The sequence below is a fragment of the Hemicordylus capensis genome, chromosome 5, assembly GCF_027244095.1.
Source record: "Hemicordylus capensis ecotype Gifberg chromosome 5, rHemCap1.1.pri, whole genome shotgun sequence".
Classification (NCBI taxonomy): domain Eukaryota; kingdom Metazoa; phylum Chordata; class Lepidosauria; order Squamata; family Cordylidae; genus Hemicordylus; species Hemicordylus capensis.
In genome coordinates, this window is record NC_069661.1 from 123,784,801 (window position 1) to 123,800,544 (window position 15,744).

Here is a 15,744-nt window from a genome sequence, read left to right on the forward strand (position 1 = left end):
TATTTTTGTGTGGTGTTTTACTGATGCATATATGCACTCCTGCACATTGGTAAAACAGCACAGACAGATGCTTGCACAGGATTGGCTGTCTCAATTCAAATTGCAGTCTCAGGCAGGGGAGCTTGGTAGGGATGTGCGTGGAAGTGAATGACTGGTGGTGAATGAATGACTGGTGAATGAAGTGAATGAATGACTGGTGGTTCTGCCGGTTTGAAGGTCGGGGTGGGGGGTAAGGGCAGGGGAGGGTGCACTAACCCCCTCCCTTAGCATACCTCTTTCCCTGCACACGCAAGCGCCCGATGCGCATAGGCACATTGGGTACTTCTGGATACTTCCGGTCAAGGGGGCAACAGGGCGGCAGGGAGGTATGGACTTTCAAAAAACCAAGCGCTGGCAGGGGAAAAGCGGAGGGAGAGGTAAGTGCACTCTCCACCGCCCTTAAAGATAATCTCCCCACCTTTGAACGTCCCCCACCCGGTTCCGTGCACATCCCTAGAACTTGGTGTTTAGCTTATGTGTGTGTTAAATGCATTAAGATCTACGAAAGGGAGGATTAAATCTATGTTTCTGCAAATAAAATACTTTGAGATAAAGAAAGAAAATTAAAACTTGAGTAACTAAGAATAGGGTTTATTACTCTTAGGAAAAAGCTTGGATACAAAATGTATACAGAAACTACATTAAGGTAGCTACAGAATAAAAGCAGAAGAAAGAAATAGCAAAAGCTGCAGTTCAGTGGTCACACAGGAAGGTAAGGCATGCACTAAATACAGATGAGTTCAAAGATTTAAGTGCAAGTGTTTATATACGAGTTTCAGTTTAAAACAGACAATCTAACTTGTAAACACCCATTTTAAAAAAATGTTAACACTATAGATATATACAAAGGTACATAACTAGGCCACAAAATACACTGTATGTATTCTCATTTGAACATAACCAATTACAACATGGTTTAAAGTTAAATTTCAATAATGTTCAGGGTAGCATTATAGAACATTCTGAAAAATTTGTACACTTTAATATTTCATAGTAGCAGGACAAAAGAGTTTGCCTCTAATTTGTTAGCATGTAACAATCAGGCATGTGCAAATTGCAAAGTACAGATAAGAACCCAGGAAAAAGATAAATAATCAAAGAAGTGTATTTGCATCATACAAGTCATAGCACCACTTGCTATTGGAATACTGAAACGGAAGTGCAGTGGCTTTCATCAAGGGTGATCCAGCCCCTGGGGTCCATGCACAGATGGCAGGGATCGGTAGAGGCAGTTTCCTTGCCCCCCTCCCTCCTCTGTCATGCCACAGCCTTGCCAAGAAGTCGGCAATGGCAGGCCTTCTATATCTTCCAGCAGAAAATCAAGCTGCCTAAACTGATCTTTGCATGCTGCTCAAAATGTGCAAAGGGATATGTCTTCACTGGGGGGTTTCTTGCAGAGATAGATACTGTCATGTAATCCTTGGGTGATATTGGCGTGTGTGCTCAGTTGTGAGTGTCTATACCTAAAGTGAGTGTCTGTACAAAATTGTCTGTACATAACTTGTGACAGCACATACATGTCTTCAAAAAGTAATGCAAAAACCAGTCCCCCCCCCTTTTCCAGATGGTTATAGTACACAATAAGGCAATGATAGAAAATGCATGCATGTGCCAGTAAAGTTCTTAGAGGTTTACATGGGGAAACTACTGTTTGCATTGTCTTTCCAAAAGGAATTCTGTCCCCCCACCCCCGACATATAATAAGGCAAAAAGGTTTCTACTGTAACAATGAGCACAACCAGACAAGCAACATCTCATGCTCTTGGCAGGTGCTTGTGCTTTAAACCAGGGGCTTGGAAAATGCAGGTGTGGGGCCATGGCTTAGGCTGGCTGGTCCTGCACTTGCTGCTGTCTGCAATATGGACAGGCAGGAGCCAGTGTGGGGTGCAGTTGCTGGCAGGCAAGGACCACAGAAGGCAGTTTGTGTACTGGATCTACATCTGCCCCCTCCAAACTTGCTGTCTGGAAGTGCCCTAAAAATTGGCTTCGGTTAAACTTTTCTGCATGTTTCAAACAGATGCAACAAGTACTGAAACAATTTAACAAGGACTCACTTAATATTAAAGGCAATTAAAATCTGGTAACATCTGATTTGGATTGCTCAAAGGTAGGTGTTTCCTGATTACCTGTTAGTAAAACGGGAGGTGGATACTTGGCGTCTATGGGTGTGCTTTTGTCTGAAGAAGAAGAAGAGGGTGGCAGTGGCAATGGCAGCAATGTACTGTTAGGACTGCTAATGTCTCCCTCAGCCACCAGAGTCAGATCTGCTACGTTCTCATCCTCAATCGTTTGTATACTTTCTATATGAAGTTCTTTTGATTGCCTTTTCCATTTGCTGGCATCTGGCAGAATTGGAGACAGTGGGGCATTAAAAGGAACACTGCAGGTCTTCGGGCTGGTGAAAGTTGCCAGTGGAGCCGGTTTCGGTTTACTTCCCGATTTTATGGTTGAACTTTCGTTACTAGGTTTCTTGAAGTCCACTTTGTTACCTAGCTGGGTACATTTGTCTTTGACGCTGGGATGTGCAATTCTCTTGCTGAAGTCTTTAGACCCTTCAGGTGTAGATGACATAGGTTCTGTCCCACAGGAAGGCAAGTGAAGAAACTCCGGCAAAACCAGGTCTTCTTTTCTCAGCAGCCCTCTCTGGTCATCTGCTCTGTTACTTTGCACTTTGGATATGAGTTCAAAAAATTCTATTGCAAGAAACCCAGAATAGACTGGATTTAATAAAAATTGCAATATTCCATGACACCACATAGTTATTTACAGAATTCTTGTTACTAAATGACACATTTTACTTCCTCCTCATTGTTTACCAACAATACTGAAAAAATGAGCAACAAGATTGCAAAGATTGCCAGCATTCTGAGCGGAAACTCCTCCATATCAAGTCCACTATATTAGGAATTCTATCAATAAAATATATTCTACAGACAAGCTAGAATTTACTTTTAAAAATAATACTGGCTGACATACTGTGGAAGAGCAATTGCATTTATGCAATTTGTGTAAGTTCTGCAAATGCAAACTTAGAACAAATTGTTACACAAGCACAAGCCTGTTGCAAATAACAGGCTTATTCTTGGGTAACACAATTTGTGCAAGTTTTGCATTTGCACAACTTGTAGCAATTGTGCAAGGGCCACATTACTGGGCTGATATGCTGCTGCGCAGTGTGTCAGCCCCTGATTCTAAAACACCAGTGACTGCAATAGCTTTAAGTAGGTCCCTGCTCTCCAATACCTGTTTTTCATGCAATAGTTGGCATTTGTAAAATGTTACATCTAAGTCAGTATTCCCCCCTGCTAATAACTATGTTGTGGATGAATAAAGACAGCTCTTTCCCACAGGTTACTTACAAAACCAATTCATAACTAGAACACATCCAATGGCCTAGACAAAAAATGAACAACATGCAACTAACAGCACATAAAGCAAAACTACACGCAGTAATAGGCAACATAGGTGACTACTCATTCACAGCTGCATAAGGAGACAGATGGACAGTTGTATGCTCATACCAGGCAAGTCACAGATTGACCTGCATGCTGTAGAACCCAGAAAAAAAGAAATTAACACCGGCCAAGAGCATAGCTCTGAATTGGCCCTTTTTGCCCTTGCAGATTTGCATGCACAGGCCAGCTGTGAACAGACATGTATAGGCATGCACATAAGGCACTACCCGGAGCTGCACAACTCAAATGCCCTGGTGGGCCGGAACAATCCACAACCTGGTGTGCAGGGGCCGAGGTAAATTTTTAGCATATTATTACATTAAAGTTAAAACTTGTGAATCTATTCCCCCGTCAATTGAACCCATCGTTTTAACCAAGGATAGTGGCCAGAAAATAGGCCCTGTCCCTGCTCAATCAGTGGGGCACCTGGAGTGCATGCCAACCCCAAACAAATGCCAAGTCCTCTCCTCTCCCTAAATTATTGTTGCTTTCAGGCTGAAATCCAAGGCATGCTTACATGGGAATAAGCCTCACTGGGTACATCATGGAACACAGTTCTGAGAAAACATGCATCAGATGGTGCTCTGAGGCAATTTCCAGCTCCTATGTTGCTATAGGATAACAGGGGGCCAATGAAATAGTCCCTGCAGGCCTAATCCGGCCCCTGGGCCTCACCTCTCATGCATGCTGTATCACCAAATATATTGAGGCTTGAGCTCTAAATGTCTCAGTCACATTGCGGCGGCAGCGCACGGGCGGGGGGGTGGCTCCTTAAAGACGGGGGAGGGTGCACTTACCCCTCCCACTGCTTTCTCCCCACCGGTGCTCCGTTTTTACCGAAACCCATGGGGTGGCAGCGTACCTCCCTGCCGCCTCTTTCTCCTTTCGTCGCCATAAGTTGCTGGAAGTAGCAGCTGGGCGTGCGCCAATGGCATGCACGCGCACAGCAGACTACTTCCGGTTACTTATGACAACGAAAGGGGGAAGGGGCAGCAGGGAAGTACGCTGCTGCTCCATGGGTTTTGGTAAAAACAGAGCACTAGTGGGGGGAAAGTGGTGGGAGGGGTAAGTGCATTCTCCCTTGCCTTAAAGAACCCCCCTGACGAAAGCTGAAATGGCCTCGGCTTCCGAAACATTTCGGAGGCCTCTATAATGGCCTCCGAAACATTTCAGATTCAAACCTAATATATTGAATTGAACTCTTTTAGCCAGCCCTTAGAACTCCTGGTTATGTTCATGGTTTATACCATGAACTTCTTTATGGTATGCTTTAGGTGAAATGTTGCTCTATATGTAATCTTTCTCCATGTTGTGTATATAAGTTAACTAATTCATAGTTAGTAATAATCTCTTTGTAACAGAAAACATTCCAAGCATAGGACTAAGAAATTTTCCTGGTGCCAAACTGATTATGTTAATTCACAAAGATTTTCACATTTTGATGAACTGTTCTAGAAAAGGAATGCCTAATATGGGATCACTTATCTGAGAAATTGGTTTCATTTACTCATTGCCAAATTCAAACTTTTAAGGCCACAGTTGGTTCATACTAAATATCCAAATGAAGCCCCTAAAATTTTTAATCAAAATAAGATTAACAATCATTTTATGACTTGCATGTAGTCACACAGGTTGTGTCTTTATGAATCAAACAACAATACAATGCTGCAAATCTGCTGTACAAAACAGGTTTCAGTGACTTATTTCTGGTCATTTTGATGACCCAAAATATATAAATTTGCATCTTGCACAATAATTTTGACACAGAAGTACAATAATCTATATTCTCTGCAGAAATTCTGAACAGAAGGATTCATCTTTGGAATCTGAGTGCAAAAAGAGCTATACACAGCTCTTGGAAAAATGTCAAAATACATTCAAAAATAGATGTTATCAAACAGAAAACTGCTACAATGTCAAATTAGGCAGTTCTCAAGCAACACTATAAGAAAATTGAAATATTGAAAATAACTTTGAAAACATAAGGGTTGGCATCCAGATATTCCACATGCGCAACAGAGATAGGAGAATTTCATCAACCCTTCCCTTCCTTCCGCAGCCCTCTTTGCCTCTTGCAAATATATTCTTGAAGGGCCCACAACCCTCAAGGATATATTTTTGGGAGACACAGTGGGCTGCAAAGGGAAGAAAAAATAAGCTAAAATTGCACTCCCCCCATTGTGCGCTCATGTTTTTCATTGTGTTGAACGTTAGTCTGGGTGTCAGCCACTGATCGGATTGATTCGAACCAAAGCTTTTAGCTGTATAACTGTATGGTGCCAGGGGAGAGGGGGCTCAAAACATGTCCTCCAGCAGCCAAGGCCAGGCACCTTACGTGCAATATGTCTGGGGCAGCTTTCAGGTGAGGGAGTTGCTGGCCTTATTTTTGCTATGCTGCAGTGCCACTCCAATAATAACCAGAGAGGGTTCTGCACTCATCAGCCCGAACAGGTCAGGTGATGTGGAGAACCAGAAGGGGCTTGGCTGGCTCTATACTACCGTTGCTTGAGGCTTGCTTCTTCAGTCTGAGCAAATCTTCTTGAGCAGTTATTCAGACTCCCTAGCACTGCCTTCTTGCTACACACTCCAGAGTGCCATCTTTGGCACCCTAATCATCTGCCCAAATTTTGATTAAGTATCTGCCTCTCTACTGTCTCCTGATTTATTTTTGCTGTGTTAGACCTTGACTTCTACCTGATCTAACTCTAACCTCTGCCTCCCCAACCCCATCCCAGAACCCTATTTGCCTGCTCTGGAAACTTATTTATATCCTACTATTTGTCTCCAAATCCATCTGTGGACCAAAAATTATTTCCATATGTCCAATCTTCCAGCTGTTCATACAAACCCAATATGGTCTCTGTTGACCACACTTTAGATAGGTCCATATGTTTTCTTATTCCCACAGGGTAATTTCCCACATCTATCTGTAATATCTAGTGTGGCTTGCACCTGGATCCAGATAAATGCGCGAAGATTTTCCGTGCCAGCAACAGATATTTCTAGGGTTACACAGTATGGACCAGGAAACCTTTCTTGGCAAATCCAAATGACAAGCTACACAAGACTTTACAGCCAGGCACGGAGAATTGTCATACAGAAGTAGTATCTGCATGAGAAAAGTAGTATCTACTTAAGCTAAAAATGTTCAATGGCTCTTCACAAGTCACTCTAGATGTGAAATTGTAGTTTGAAACAGTGGATCTCTGAACATGGCTACCCACTCTCTCCCTGAAGCATTAAGTTCCACTTAACATGCTTAAAAAGAAAAAAAATTTCCTTGTAGACTGTGGCACAATCTTTCTTTTTCACTCATCTCTTCAATACTGAACTCAGAATTACAACCTTCACAATATGTGAAGATCTTCTATGCAGATCAGCACAAAATTTTTAACATTCCATAAAAAGAGCATCTGAACATGTGCATGTGCACGCACATGCACAATAACTAATGGACTTTCCAACTGGTTTTCACAGCAAGGCCACAGCAGTCTTGCCATTAGCCACCCATTGCCTGTGACATGCAGCTGCTTCAGTGATGGGTCTAGTTCAGGGATTCTCAACCTGTAGTCCTCCAGACGTTGCTGAACTACAACTCCCATCATCCACAGATACAATTGTAGCTGGGGATGATGGGACTTGTAGTTCAGCAATGTCTGGAGGACCACAGGTTGGGAACCACTGGTCTAATAGTTACTTGCCTAGAAGTAAAATGCTACTCAATCCAATGACCGGCTAATGGCAAGGCAGCTGTGGCCTACTTCTGGTGTGAAAACCAGTTGGAAAGTCAATTATGCAAGTCAGTCATATGCTTAACTATTGTACGAACAGATGTATGGCTGCATTTCAGTAACAATCATGAAACAGAAAAAAAATTCCTATGGCTTTCTGGATTTCTGTGGGTGTGCATGGTTTGCATAATCCTGAAGATTACACAGAATTATTTTGCCAATTCAGACAGAAACAGAGTTGAAAAACGTTCTGTTCTCACCAGTGCCATTATAAATGAACTAACAGACACTGACTGCAGACATGAAAAAAACAAACGAACAAACCCTCAACATTAGCTAATGTTTTCTCAGCCACATATATTCCAAACATTTTCACCCACAAACATAGGTATTTCGAAAGTGGATAAGATTTAAATTAATAGCAATAAGAGCATACAGCTGATTGTAGAGGCAACATAGCCCTCTCCTCTGCAATCATAAAATGAACTAATATAGTCTTAGTGCTTACAAAAATTTTAAGCTTAGATTGAAAACTAATACTACTGTGTATACTAAAAAGGTGACGTACCCTCTGCTTCGTCCAAATTAATTTTCTGACACTTTTTTTCCCCAGTCTGTGCAATACATTCTTCTCTTTTTGCTAGACGGGTATCCCTAGCATTTTTTCCACTTTCTCCTTTTATTTTAATAGAATTAGACTTTCCTAGAGTTCTTCCCTCTCCCTGTATTAGAAGGAAAGTTAAAGGGCTACTTACATTTACGTTTCACTAAAAAATGGATGTAATAAATGGTTAAGGAATGAAATGTATTTAATGAACAGATCTGTGGTTAAGCACAGTACAAACATTTTCAATAAATAATTAACAATAAAAAAGAATTAAATCTGCATAACCCCAAAATCAACATATCCACTTTAATTGTGGGCTTATATCCATCTCTTTGGGTACATTCTACACATGATTATACACAGTCACAGATAACTTTCCCCCAGCACCCGGCCCCTCCACCATGAAAAACACCCACAGGAGACTGTTTTGAGCAGAACACTGGTCGGGGTGTGTGTGTGCTTAACTTTTTCCTTTCTGCCATTTTTAGTTCAGAAGTAAAACATTTTAGTTCAAAGGGAAAATCAGCAGGGGACAATTTTGAGTGGAAAAACAGCCCATGAAGAAAGCTTAAGCAGTCTCTTTTACTGCCGATGGTCCACTAAAGATTACAGCCTCCTGTGGCTGCTTTCATGGGAAAAACCACTGGGGAATGTTACATGCAATTGGGTGTAACATGTAATTTGGTCTTTTATTACAGATCTCTTGACACATCACCAATCTCACATTAGAAGCAAAGAACATAACATATGCACTGGTGAATGCAACAAAACAAAGGACCTACATATACAAAGGAGGGACATAGAATATTAACTGAAACAGACACTAAGCAAATACAATTACCATTTGTTTAAATGTTTCTTTTCATCAGCAATTTGAGTTTGCAGAAAGCAAGATAATAACTGAAGAATAATTGGAGTGTCAAATAAATTTAGAAAACTTACTGTAGGTGCTTGAGTTCTTGTATTAGAGGGTACCGTTGTGCTGTGTTTTACTGAGGCCCCCCTTCCCTGGTCTGTGAATGCTAGATATTAAAAAAACAAAACACCATATGATTACCAAACCTGCTGCAATACATATATTTAAATCATATTGGTGTGTGACCAAGTATGGAGGGACGACTTGGTAAAATCCTAGAACCGTCTAGAGAATATCCACACTCACAATCATCATCCTTGTTATATTATTATTAATTATTTAAAATTCACCACCAACAAAAAGGTTCTCAAAGCAGTTTGCACAGCAAAAACAATGATAAAATGGTTCTCTGTCCCAAAAGGGCTCACAATCTAAAAACAAAGAGAGGAGAGATCAGCATCTATTGGAGCGATACTGTGCTGGGATGAATAGGAATGGTTGCCCCCCTCCCCTGCCCACCCAAGTATACTTGGGTTTGGACGTTCAGGAGAATAGCCTCTCTGCAGTCAGTGAGACTGCAGAGAGGCAGGGGAGCTGGTTGTGTAGGCTTCCTTCTTGACAGAAGGACAGCCTGCACAGCCAGTCAGGCTGGAGTGAGGGATGACTCCAGTCTCCCTCAACTCCAGTCCCATGAGGCCAAAATTGCAGTGCCAGCGTTCGGATGCAATGCTGGCACCGCACTACTGGAGTTAAGGGTGGCAAAACTCTACTCTGACTGAAGGTTTACAATGGAGTTTGGGGAGGGAAACCGCAGGTCCCTATTTGTCCTTAACTCTGGTTTGCCAAATTTGGACGTGCAACCTTGGAAACCGAAGGTAGGGATGGGCCCGGACTGGTCCGGACCTGGGCGGTCCGGTTCGGTTGGGGGGGGTCCCTTTAAGAGCGGCGGGAGGGTTTACTTACCCCTCCCGCCGCTTTCCCGATCTTTCGCCCGTAAATCGTAGAGTAATTGGGGCGGCAGGACACCTCCCTGCCGCCCCTTCCCCGACGTGGAGTCTTTTGAAACAACGTCGGGGAAGGGGCGGCAGGGAGGTGTCCTGCCGCCCCAATTACTCTACGATTTACGGGCGAAAGATCGGGGAAGCGGCGGGAGGGGTAAGTAACCCTCCCGCCGCTCTTAAAGGGACCCCCCCCACCCCAGTGCCGGACCGCAATTGGCGGTTCCGTGCACATCCCTAACCGAAGGGACCTCAAGGCTGAAATCCTATTCATACTCACCTGGGAGTAAGCCACATTGAACTCAGTGGAACCTATTTGTTAGTAAACATGCAAGAGAAGTTTGCAGGAGTGCTAGAAGGGATGGGTGGGTTTCCTTTGTTTGTTTTTTAAAGCCAAAGCATCTTAGAAATCTGAACCAACTGCCAGATTCTACAAGTACCAAATTCCATTCAAAATGTCATGCATTGTTTCTGACTGAACACCAGATTATTTTACTTTCAGTATTCCAAGGAATGTGAAGGGATGATGAATTAGAATAACCAGGCATGGCACACTTTCAAGACTGCTTACCTTTCCCCTTTGTTGGTACCCTTTCATCCAGAATAACTCTCTGTCCGTCTAGATTAGAGATGGGAACACCAAGGTCTAATGGTTCCTGCTCACCATTCTGTAGTTGGATCACAAATTTGGAACAACAGGAAAACATTTTCCCCCAAAAACAAATTGATTTATGGCCTTGTTTTAAAAATTCACTATGCAGCAAATAATTACTATGAATCAGTTATCTGAAAGGACAGGAATAAATGATGTTGGAAGTTTACATTAAAAATTCAAAGACAGGATTATCTGTTTTTCAAAAATTACATAAGTCTGAGAGATCAGTCAATATTCAAATGGTCAAATATTCAAATAGTTAATATTTTTTAAACACATATAATAAAAAATCTATTTCAGAGAAAAATATGATTTTTTACCATGGGAAATATCTGTGTTAAAACTTAATTATGAAGAAGTCCAAAAGGATGTCCAGCTTGGAAGAAAAGTCAATCCAACTGGTTTTTGGAAAGGCCAGTTTCAAAGGTTTGGCTCAGGCTCCAGAAGGATAATGGCAAGCAACATGCAATAATTATTAAGCTAACTTGAATACTATGCAAATGATACCTCAGGCTCTGTTATTAGAGGAGAGCTGGTCTAGTGGTAGCAAGCATGACTTGTCCCCTTAGCTAAGCAGGGTCCACCCTGGTTGCATATGAATGGGAGACTAGAAGTGTGAGCACTGTAAGATATTCCCCTCAGGGGATGGAGCCGCTCTGGGAAGAGCAGATTCCAAGTTCCCTCCCTAGCATCTCCAAGATAGGGCTGAGAGAGATTCCTGCCTGCAATCTTGGAGAAGCAGCTGCCAGTCTGTGAAGACAATACTGAGCTAGATAGACCAATGGTCTGACTCAGTATATGGCAGCTTCCTATGTTCCTATTCTTTTTGTCCTCTGACCACAATTCAAGGTGCTGGTTTTAACCTATAGAGGCCTAGACAGCTTGGACTGCTTGCAAAAAATAAAAGAACAGCCCTGCTGGATCAACCCCAAGGCATATCTAGACCAGCATCCTGTTTCACACAGTGGCCCACCAGATGCCTCTGAGAAGCTCACAGGCAAGAGGTGAGGGCATGCCCTCTCTTTTGTTGTGGCTCCCCTGCAACTGGTATTGAGAGGCATCTTGCTTCTGAGACTGGAGATGACCTATAGCCACTAAACTAGTAGCCATTGATAGGCCAATCCTCCATGAATTTGTCCAAGTCCCTTTTAAAGCCATCTGAGCTAGTGGCCATTACCACATCCCATGGCAGAGAATTCCACAGATTAATTATGCGCTGTGTGAAAAAGTATTTCCTTTTATCGGTCCTATATTTCCTAGCCATCAGTTTCGTGCGATGACTCCTGGTTCCATGTTGTGAGAGAGGGAGACAAATTTCTCCCTGTCCACTCTCTCTACTCTATGAGTAATTTATTTCATGTCTCCCTGTAGTTGCCTCTTTTCCAAATGAAAAAGCCTCTGATGCTGTAGCCTTGCCTCATAAGGAAGGTGCTGCAGGCCCCTGATCATCTTGGTTGCCCTCTTCTGCACCTTTTCCAGTTCTACAATATCCTTAAGATACTGTGACCAGATCTGTACACAATACTTCAAATTCGGACATACTATAGATTTGTATAAAGGCATTATAATAATATTAGCATTTTTATTTTCAATCTCATTCCTAATGTTAACCGCCCAGAGAACCGTTAACCGCTATTGTTAACTGCCCAGAGATGAAAGTTTGGGGCGGTGTACAAATTTGATAGATAGATAAATAAATAAATAAATAAATAAATAAATAATGATCCCTAGCATAGAATTTGCCTTTTTCACAGCAGCTGTACACTGAGTAGACACATTTAACAAACTGTCTACCACGACCCCCAAATCTCTCTCCTGGTAAGTCACTGACAGCTCAGACCCTATTAGTGTATATGTGAAGTTGGGTTTTTTGGCCCCAATATGCATCACTTTACACTTGCTTACTAGGGATATGCAAGTTCCAGCGGGCAGGGAGGTTAACTTTAGGGAGCAGGGAGGGTGCTCCCTCCCCCGCTATGTTTCCCCCACCGGCGCTGTGCCTAAAATTGCTGTGCGGGGCAGCAGCATACCTTCCAGCATCAGACTCTGAGTGACAGGTGTGCATGTCATGCAGTCATTTAGCAAGACAATTTTCTTCATCACCTCAAATTGCCCCAGTTCTTCAGCCTCCAAGCCTGAGAAACTCATTTCCAGATTGGGTATATGGTCAGTATCCTCTGCCGTGAAGACATTTTTATTTCATTCATTCATTCAGCTTCTCTGCAATCTCCTTGTCTTCCTTAATAATTTCTTTCATGCCCTCATAATCTAAGGGTTCACCTGCCTCTCTGGTAGGTTTTCTGCTTCTGATATATTTACAGAAGTATTTGTTATTCCCCTTGATACTTCTACCTACCCTCTCTTTTTGCATCCCTTGTTGTCTGCTTGCATTTATTTTACCAGTGTATATGTTCCTTTCTGTTCTCTTCATTTGTTTCTTTTTCTGAAGCAAGTCTTCTTCCTTTTTATAGCTTCCCTGACTCTACTTGTTAGCCATGCTGGTGTCCTCCTGAACTTGGTGGCATCTTTCCTCCTTCTTGGTATACATTCCAACTGAGCTTCTATCACTGTGGTTTTAAATAAGTTCCATGTTTTCTGGAGTGATTTGACTTTCCTGACTTTCCCTTTCAGCTTTCTTTTTACCAGCCTCCTCATTTTTTAGAAGTTTCTTTTTCTGAAGTCCAATGCATTCCTTGGCAATGCTCCACTTGCATATAAGCTGAATTGGATCATACTATGGCCACTGTTCCCCAATGGTTCTGTAACTCTGACATCTCACACCATTAAGGATTAAATCAGAGGTCACCTTCTTTCTGGTTCGTTTCGCAACCATCTGTTCTAAGGCACAGTCATTTAGCATTTCTAGAAATTTGGCCTCTCTGTCAATACCCTCATGTGAATTTGCCTAGTCTATGTGAGGGTAATTTAAGTCACCCATTATTACAGCTCTGTTGCTCTTTGACGACTCTCTGATTTGCTTCTCCAACTCCAGGTCACTCTCAGAGTTTTGATCCAGAAGGCAATAGCACATCCCTAGTAACACATTTCCTTTCAGTCCTTGTATTGTCACCCATAATGTTTCTGTGGAGGACACTGGTCCTCCTAGGTTTTTTAGTTTGTTGGATTCTATCTCTTCTTTAATATAAAGTGCTACTCCATGTCCAATCACCCCCTCACTGTTCTTTCTGTAGCGTTTGTATCCAGGAATACAACTGGCTCTCACTGTTCCAACAGTTCCTCACCGTTCCACCAGGTTTCTGTTATGCCCACTATATGTTTTCATTAGCAACCAAACACTCCAGCTCACCCATTTTGTCTCAGAGTCTTCTGGCATTGGTATATAAACACTAATACAAAGAGTCTCTTACCTAGCATTGACATCTCCCTTAATGTCATTTGACTTTTTTGACCAGGTGTCATTTGCTTCCACTGCTCTATTCCTGGTTCTACTCTGTCCCCTTCGGTATATCTTGCATTGTCACACCTTAGGGGATTTTGCTTGCTAAATAAAATACCACCCAGTTCCTGTCGGCAATCCCCCAGGCATCATTTTAAAAGTTGCTTTGTGACCTTTTTGGATTTAAGCACCAGCAGTCTGGTTCCATCTTGGTTCAAGTGCAATTCTGTCCCTTTTCTATAGTCTATGCTTGCCCCAAAATGTATCCCAATGCCTAACAAATCTAAACCCCTTCTCCCAGCACCACCATCTCAGGAGAAAACTTGTGAAAGGCCATTTTGTCAAAGGCTTGAGCACCTTTCAAAAGGTACTCAAGATTTCTGTGTTTGGTCTGGCTTTAATTTTGTTGGGGGACTAAGCTGGCTGGGGGAGTTCTTTATTTTTGTATGTGTCTACGTATGTAGGTATGTGTATATATTGGTTTGAATTTCTGTTATCTGCTTCTATCCCCTAGTCTTTAGGATGAGTGGTGGTGGTTAAAACTGTAAATACATACATATACATATCTGTAATTACACATATAGCCCTCACAGAAATAGCAGCAACAGAAAATGGGGCTCAGAAGAAGAGAATAAGGGAGTTCCAAAGAAAGCTGCTTAGAATGCTTGTATTTTAAATGTGTGTGTGCACAGAGGGGAGGTCAAATCTATTTAAATTCTTAAATAAATAAACAGTTATTTAATACAGAATGAAATGAAAGACTACTGTATTATTACCTAATACACGATCATTCCTGCATAAGGTTAACACCAATATCGTAAAATGCAGTGGCTGAAATCCTGATTAAACTTACTCGAGGAGGTCCTATTGAAATTAAAAGGAAAGTTAGCATTGCCTAACCTAGTGTTTAAATTTCTATGGAACTTCCTTGAATAAATCTAGTCAGTATGTCAGCCAGTATAGTATTCAGAAGGGAAGCAAGCTAAATGCTTTAAACTTAATGAATTACTTACTAGTCTTGCCACAAGATTATTAAGATTTAAACCATATTTTGCAACCACTGGTCGTAGGACTTCTGTTACTGGTTTGGTGGGTTTAGCCTTTAAGCCAACGGATCTATTGATAGGAATGAGATCCAGCCTAGAATATATGAAGGGATTCAATGAGTGTTTGCTATTAAAAACAATTCAGACATGCAAGAGGCTTATAATCCTGTTTGGGAATCTAAATACACAAAGTACTATGAAGAGCAAATTTCATTTCATGCACCTTCGTTAAAACCTCATCATCTTCACAAATCTACCACACTCTACACATTTTTGGAGGGCACAGCAATTATTATCCTTGCATCCCATGTAACACAGGCACAGATATTGCACTAGTACAATGTCCAGACAGCTTCTATGGAAGGGAAGGTAAAAGCAGATGAATTCTAGCTGCCTTAGGAATCAGTAAATAATGTGAAGGTTCTGAGTGTCTTCTCTTTGCAAATGTAGTATTTTCCTTATTTTTCATCTGATGATCTATATGGCCTTGTTTTCAACTATTCAAACAGAGCAACCATTTCAAGGGTAAAAACCTTTAATTTTAATTATGATGGGCATCTCAAAATTATCTGATACACAATTTGCTTATTTTCTATCATTTTATCCCAAAATTGGGAGAAGAAAAATCAGTGCATGAGGGGAGGAAGAAGCATATGAGCCTAGGGCTTGTTAATGTAAAGCTAATGAGGTCTGTTAAGAAAAAAGAAAGGAAATCACCCCCCATATCACGATGCACATAGCATGCAACAATGAAAACAATATACAATTAAAAAGCAAAGGAATAAAAACAGGTTGCTCACCTGTAACTGATGATCTGGTAGTGATCCGTTGATATCCATTAGAATGGGTTCTGCGCCTGCGTGGAAGCCTCTCCGTGTCGAGTTCCACAGCTCTTTTTCGGTGCCTGCGCCCTGCCCCACATGACCACGTGGCTATTTAAGGCAGGAGGAAGCGCAGGCA

The 15,744-nt window shown here is 41.9% G+C and overlaps 1 protein-coding gene across 7 annotated transcripts in view; it reads right to left on the reverse strand.

Annotated features, from left to right (window-relative positions):
- The window catches only part of RGS12 (regulator of G protein signaling 12), a 142,922-nt gene that overhangs the window by 9,707 nt on the left and 117,471 nt on the right, over positions 1 to 15,744 (reverse strand). For 5 of the 7 annotated variants that reach the window (XM_053256881.1, XM_053256882.1, XM_053256884.1 and 2 more), the window contains 5 exons: positions 14,752 to 14,878; positions 10,258 to 10,354; positions 8,775 to 8,854; positions 7,794 to 7,947; positions 610 to 2,732 (listed from right to left, as the gene is read on the reverse strand). In XM_053256881.1, the coding sequence (XP_053112856.1) occupies positions 2,110 to 2,732; positions 7,794 to 7,947; positions 8,775 to 8,854; positions 10,258 to 10,354; positions 14,752 to 14,878 (1,081 nt within the window). In that variant the 3' untranslated portion in view covers positions 610 to 2,109. Of the gene's footprint in view, positions 1 to 609; positions 2,733 to 7,793; positions 7,948 to 8,774; positions 8,855 to 10,257; positions 10,355 to 14,751; positions 14,879 to 15,744 lie in introns of those variants that run through there. The other 2 variants (XM_053256888.1, XM_053256883.1) reach the window with 2 other exon arrangements.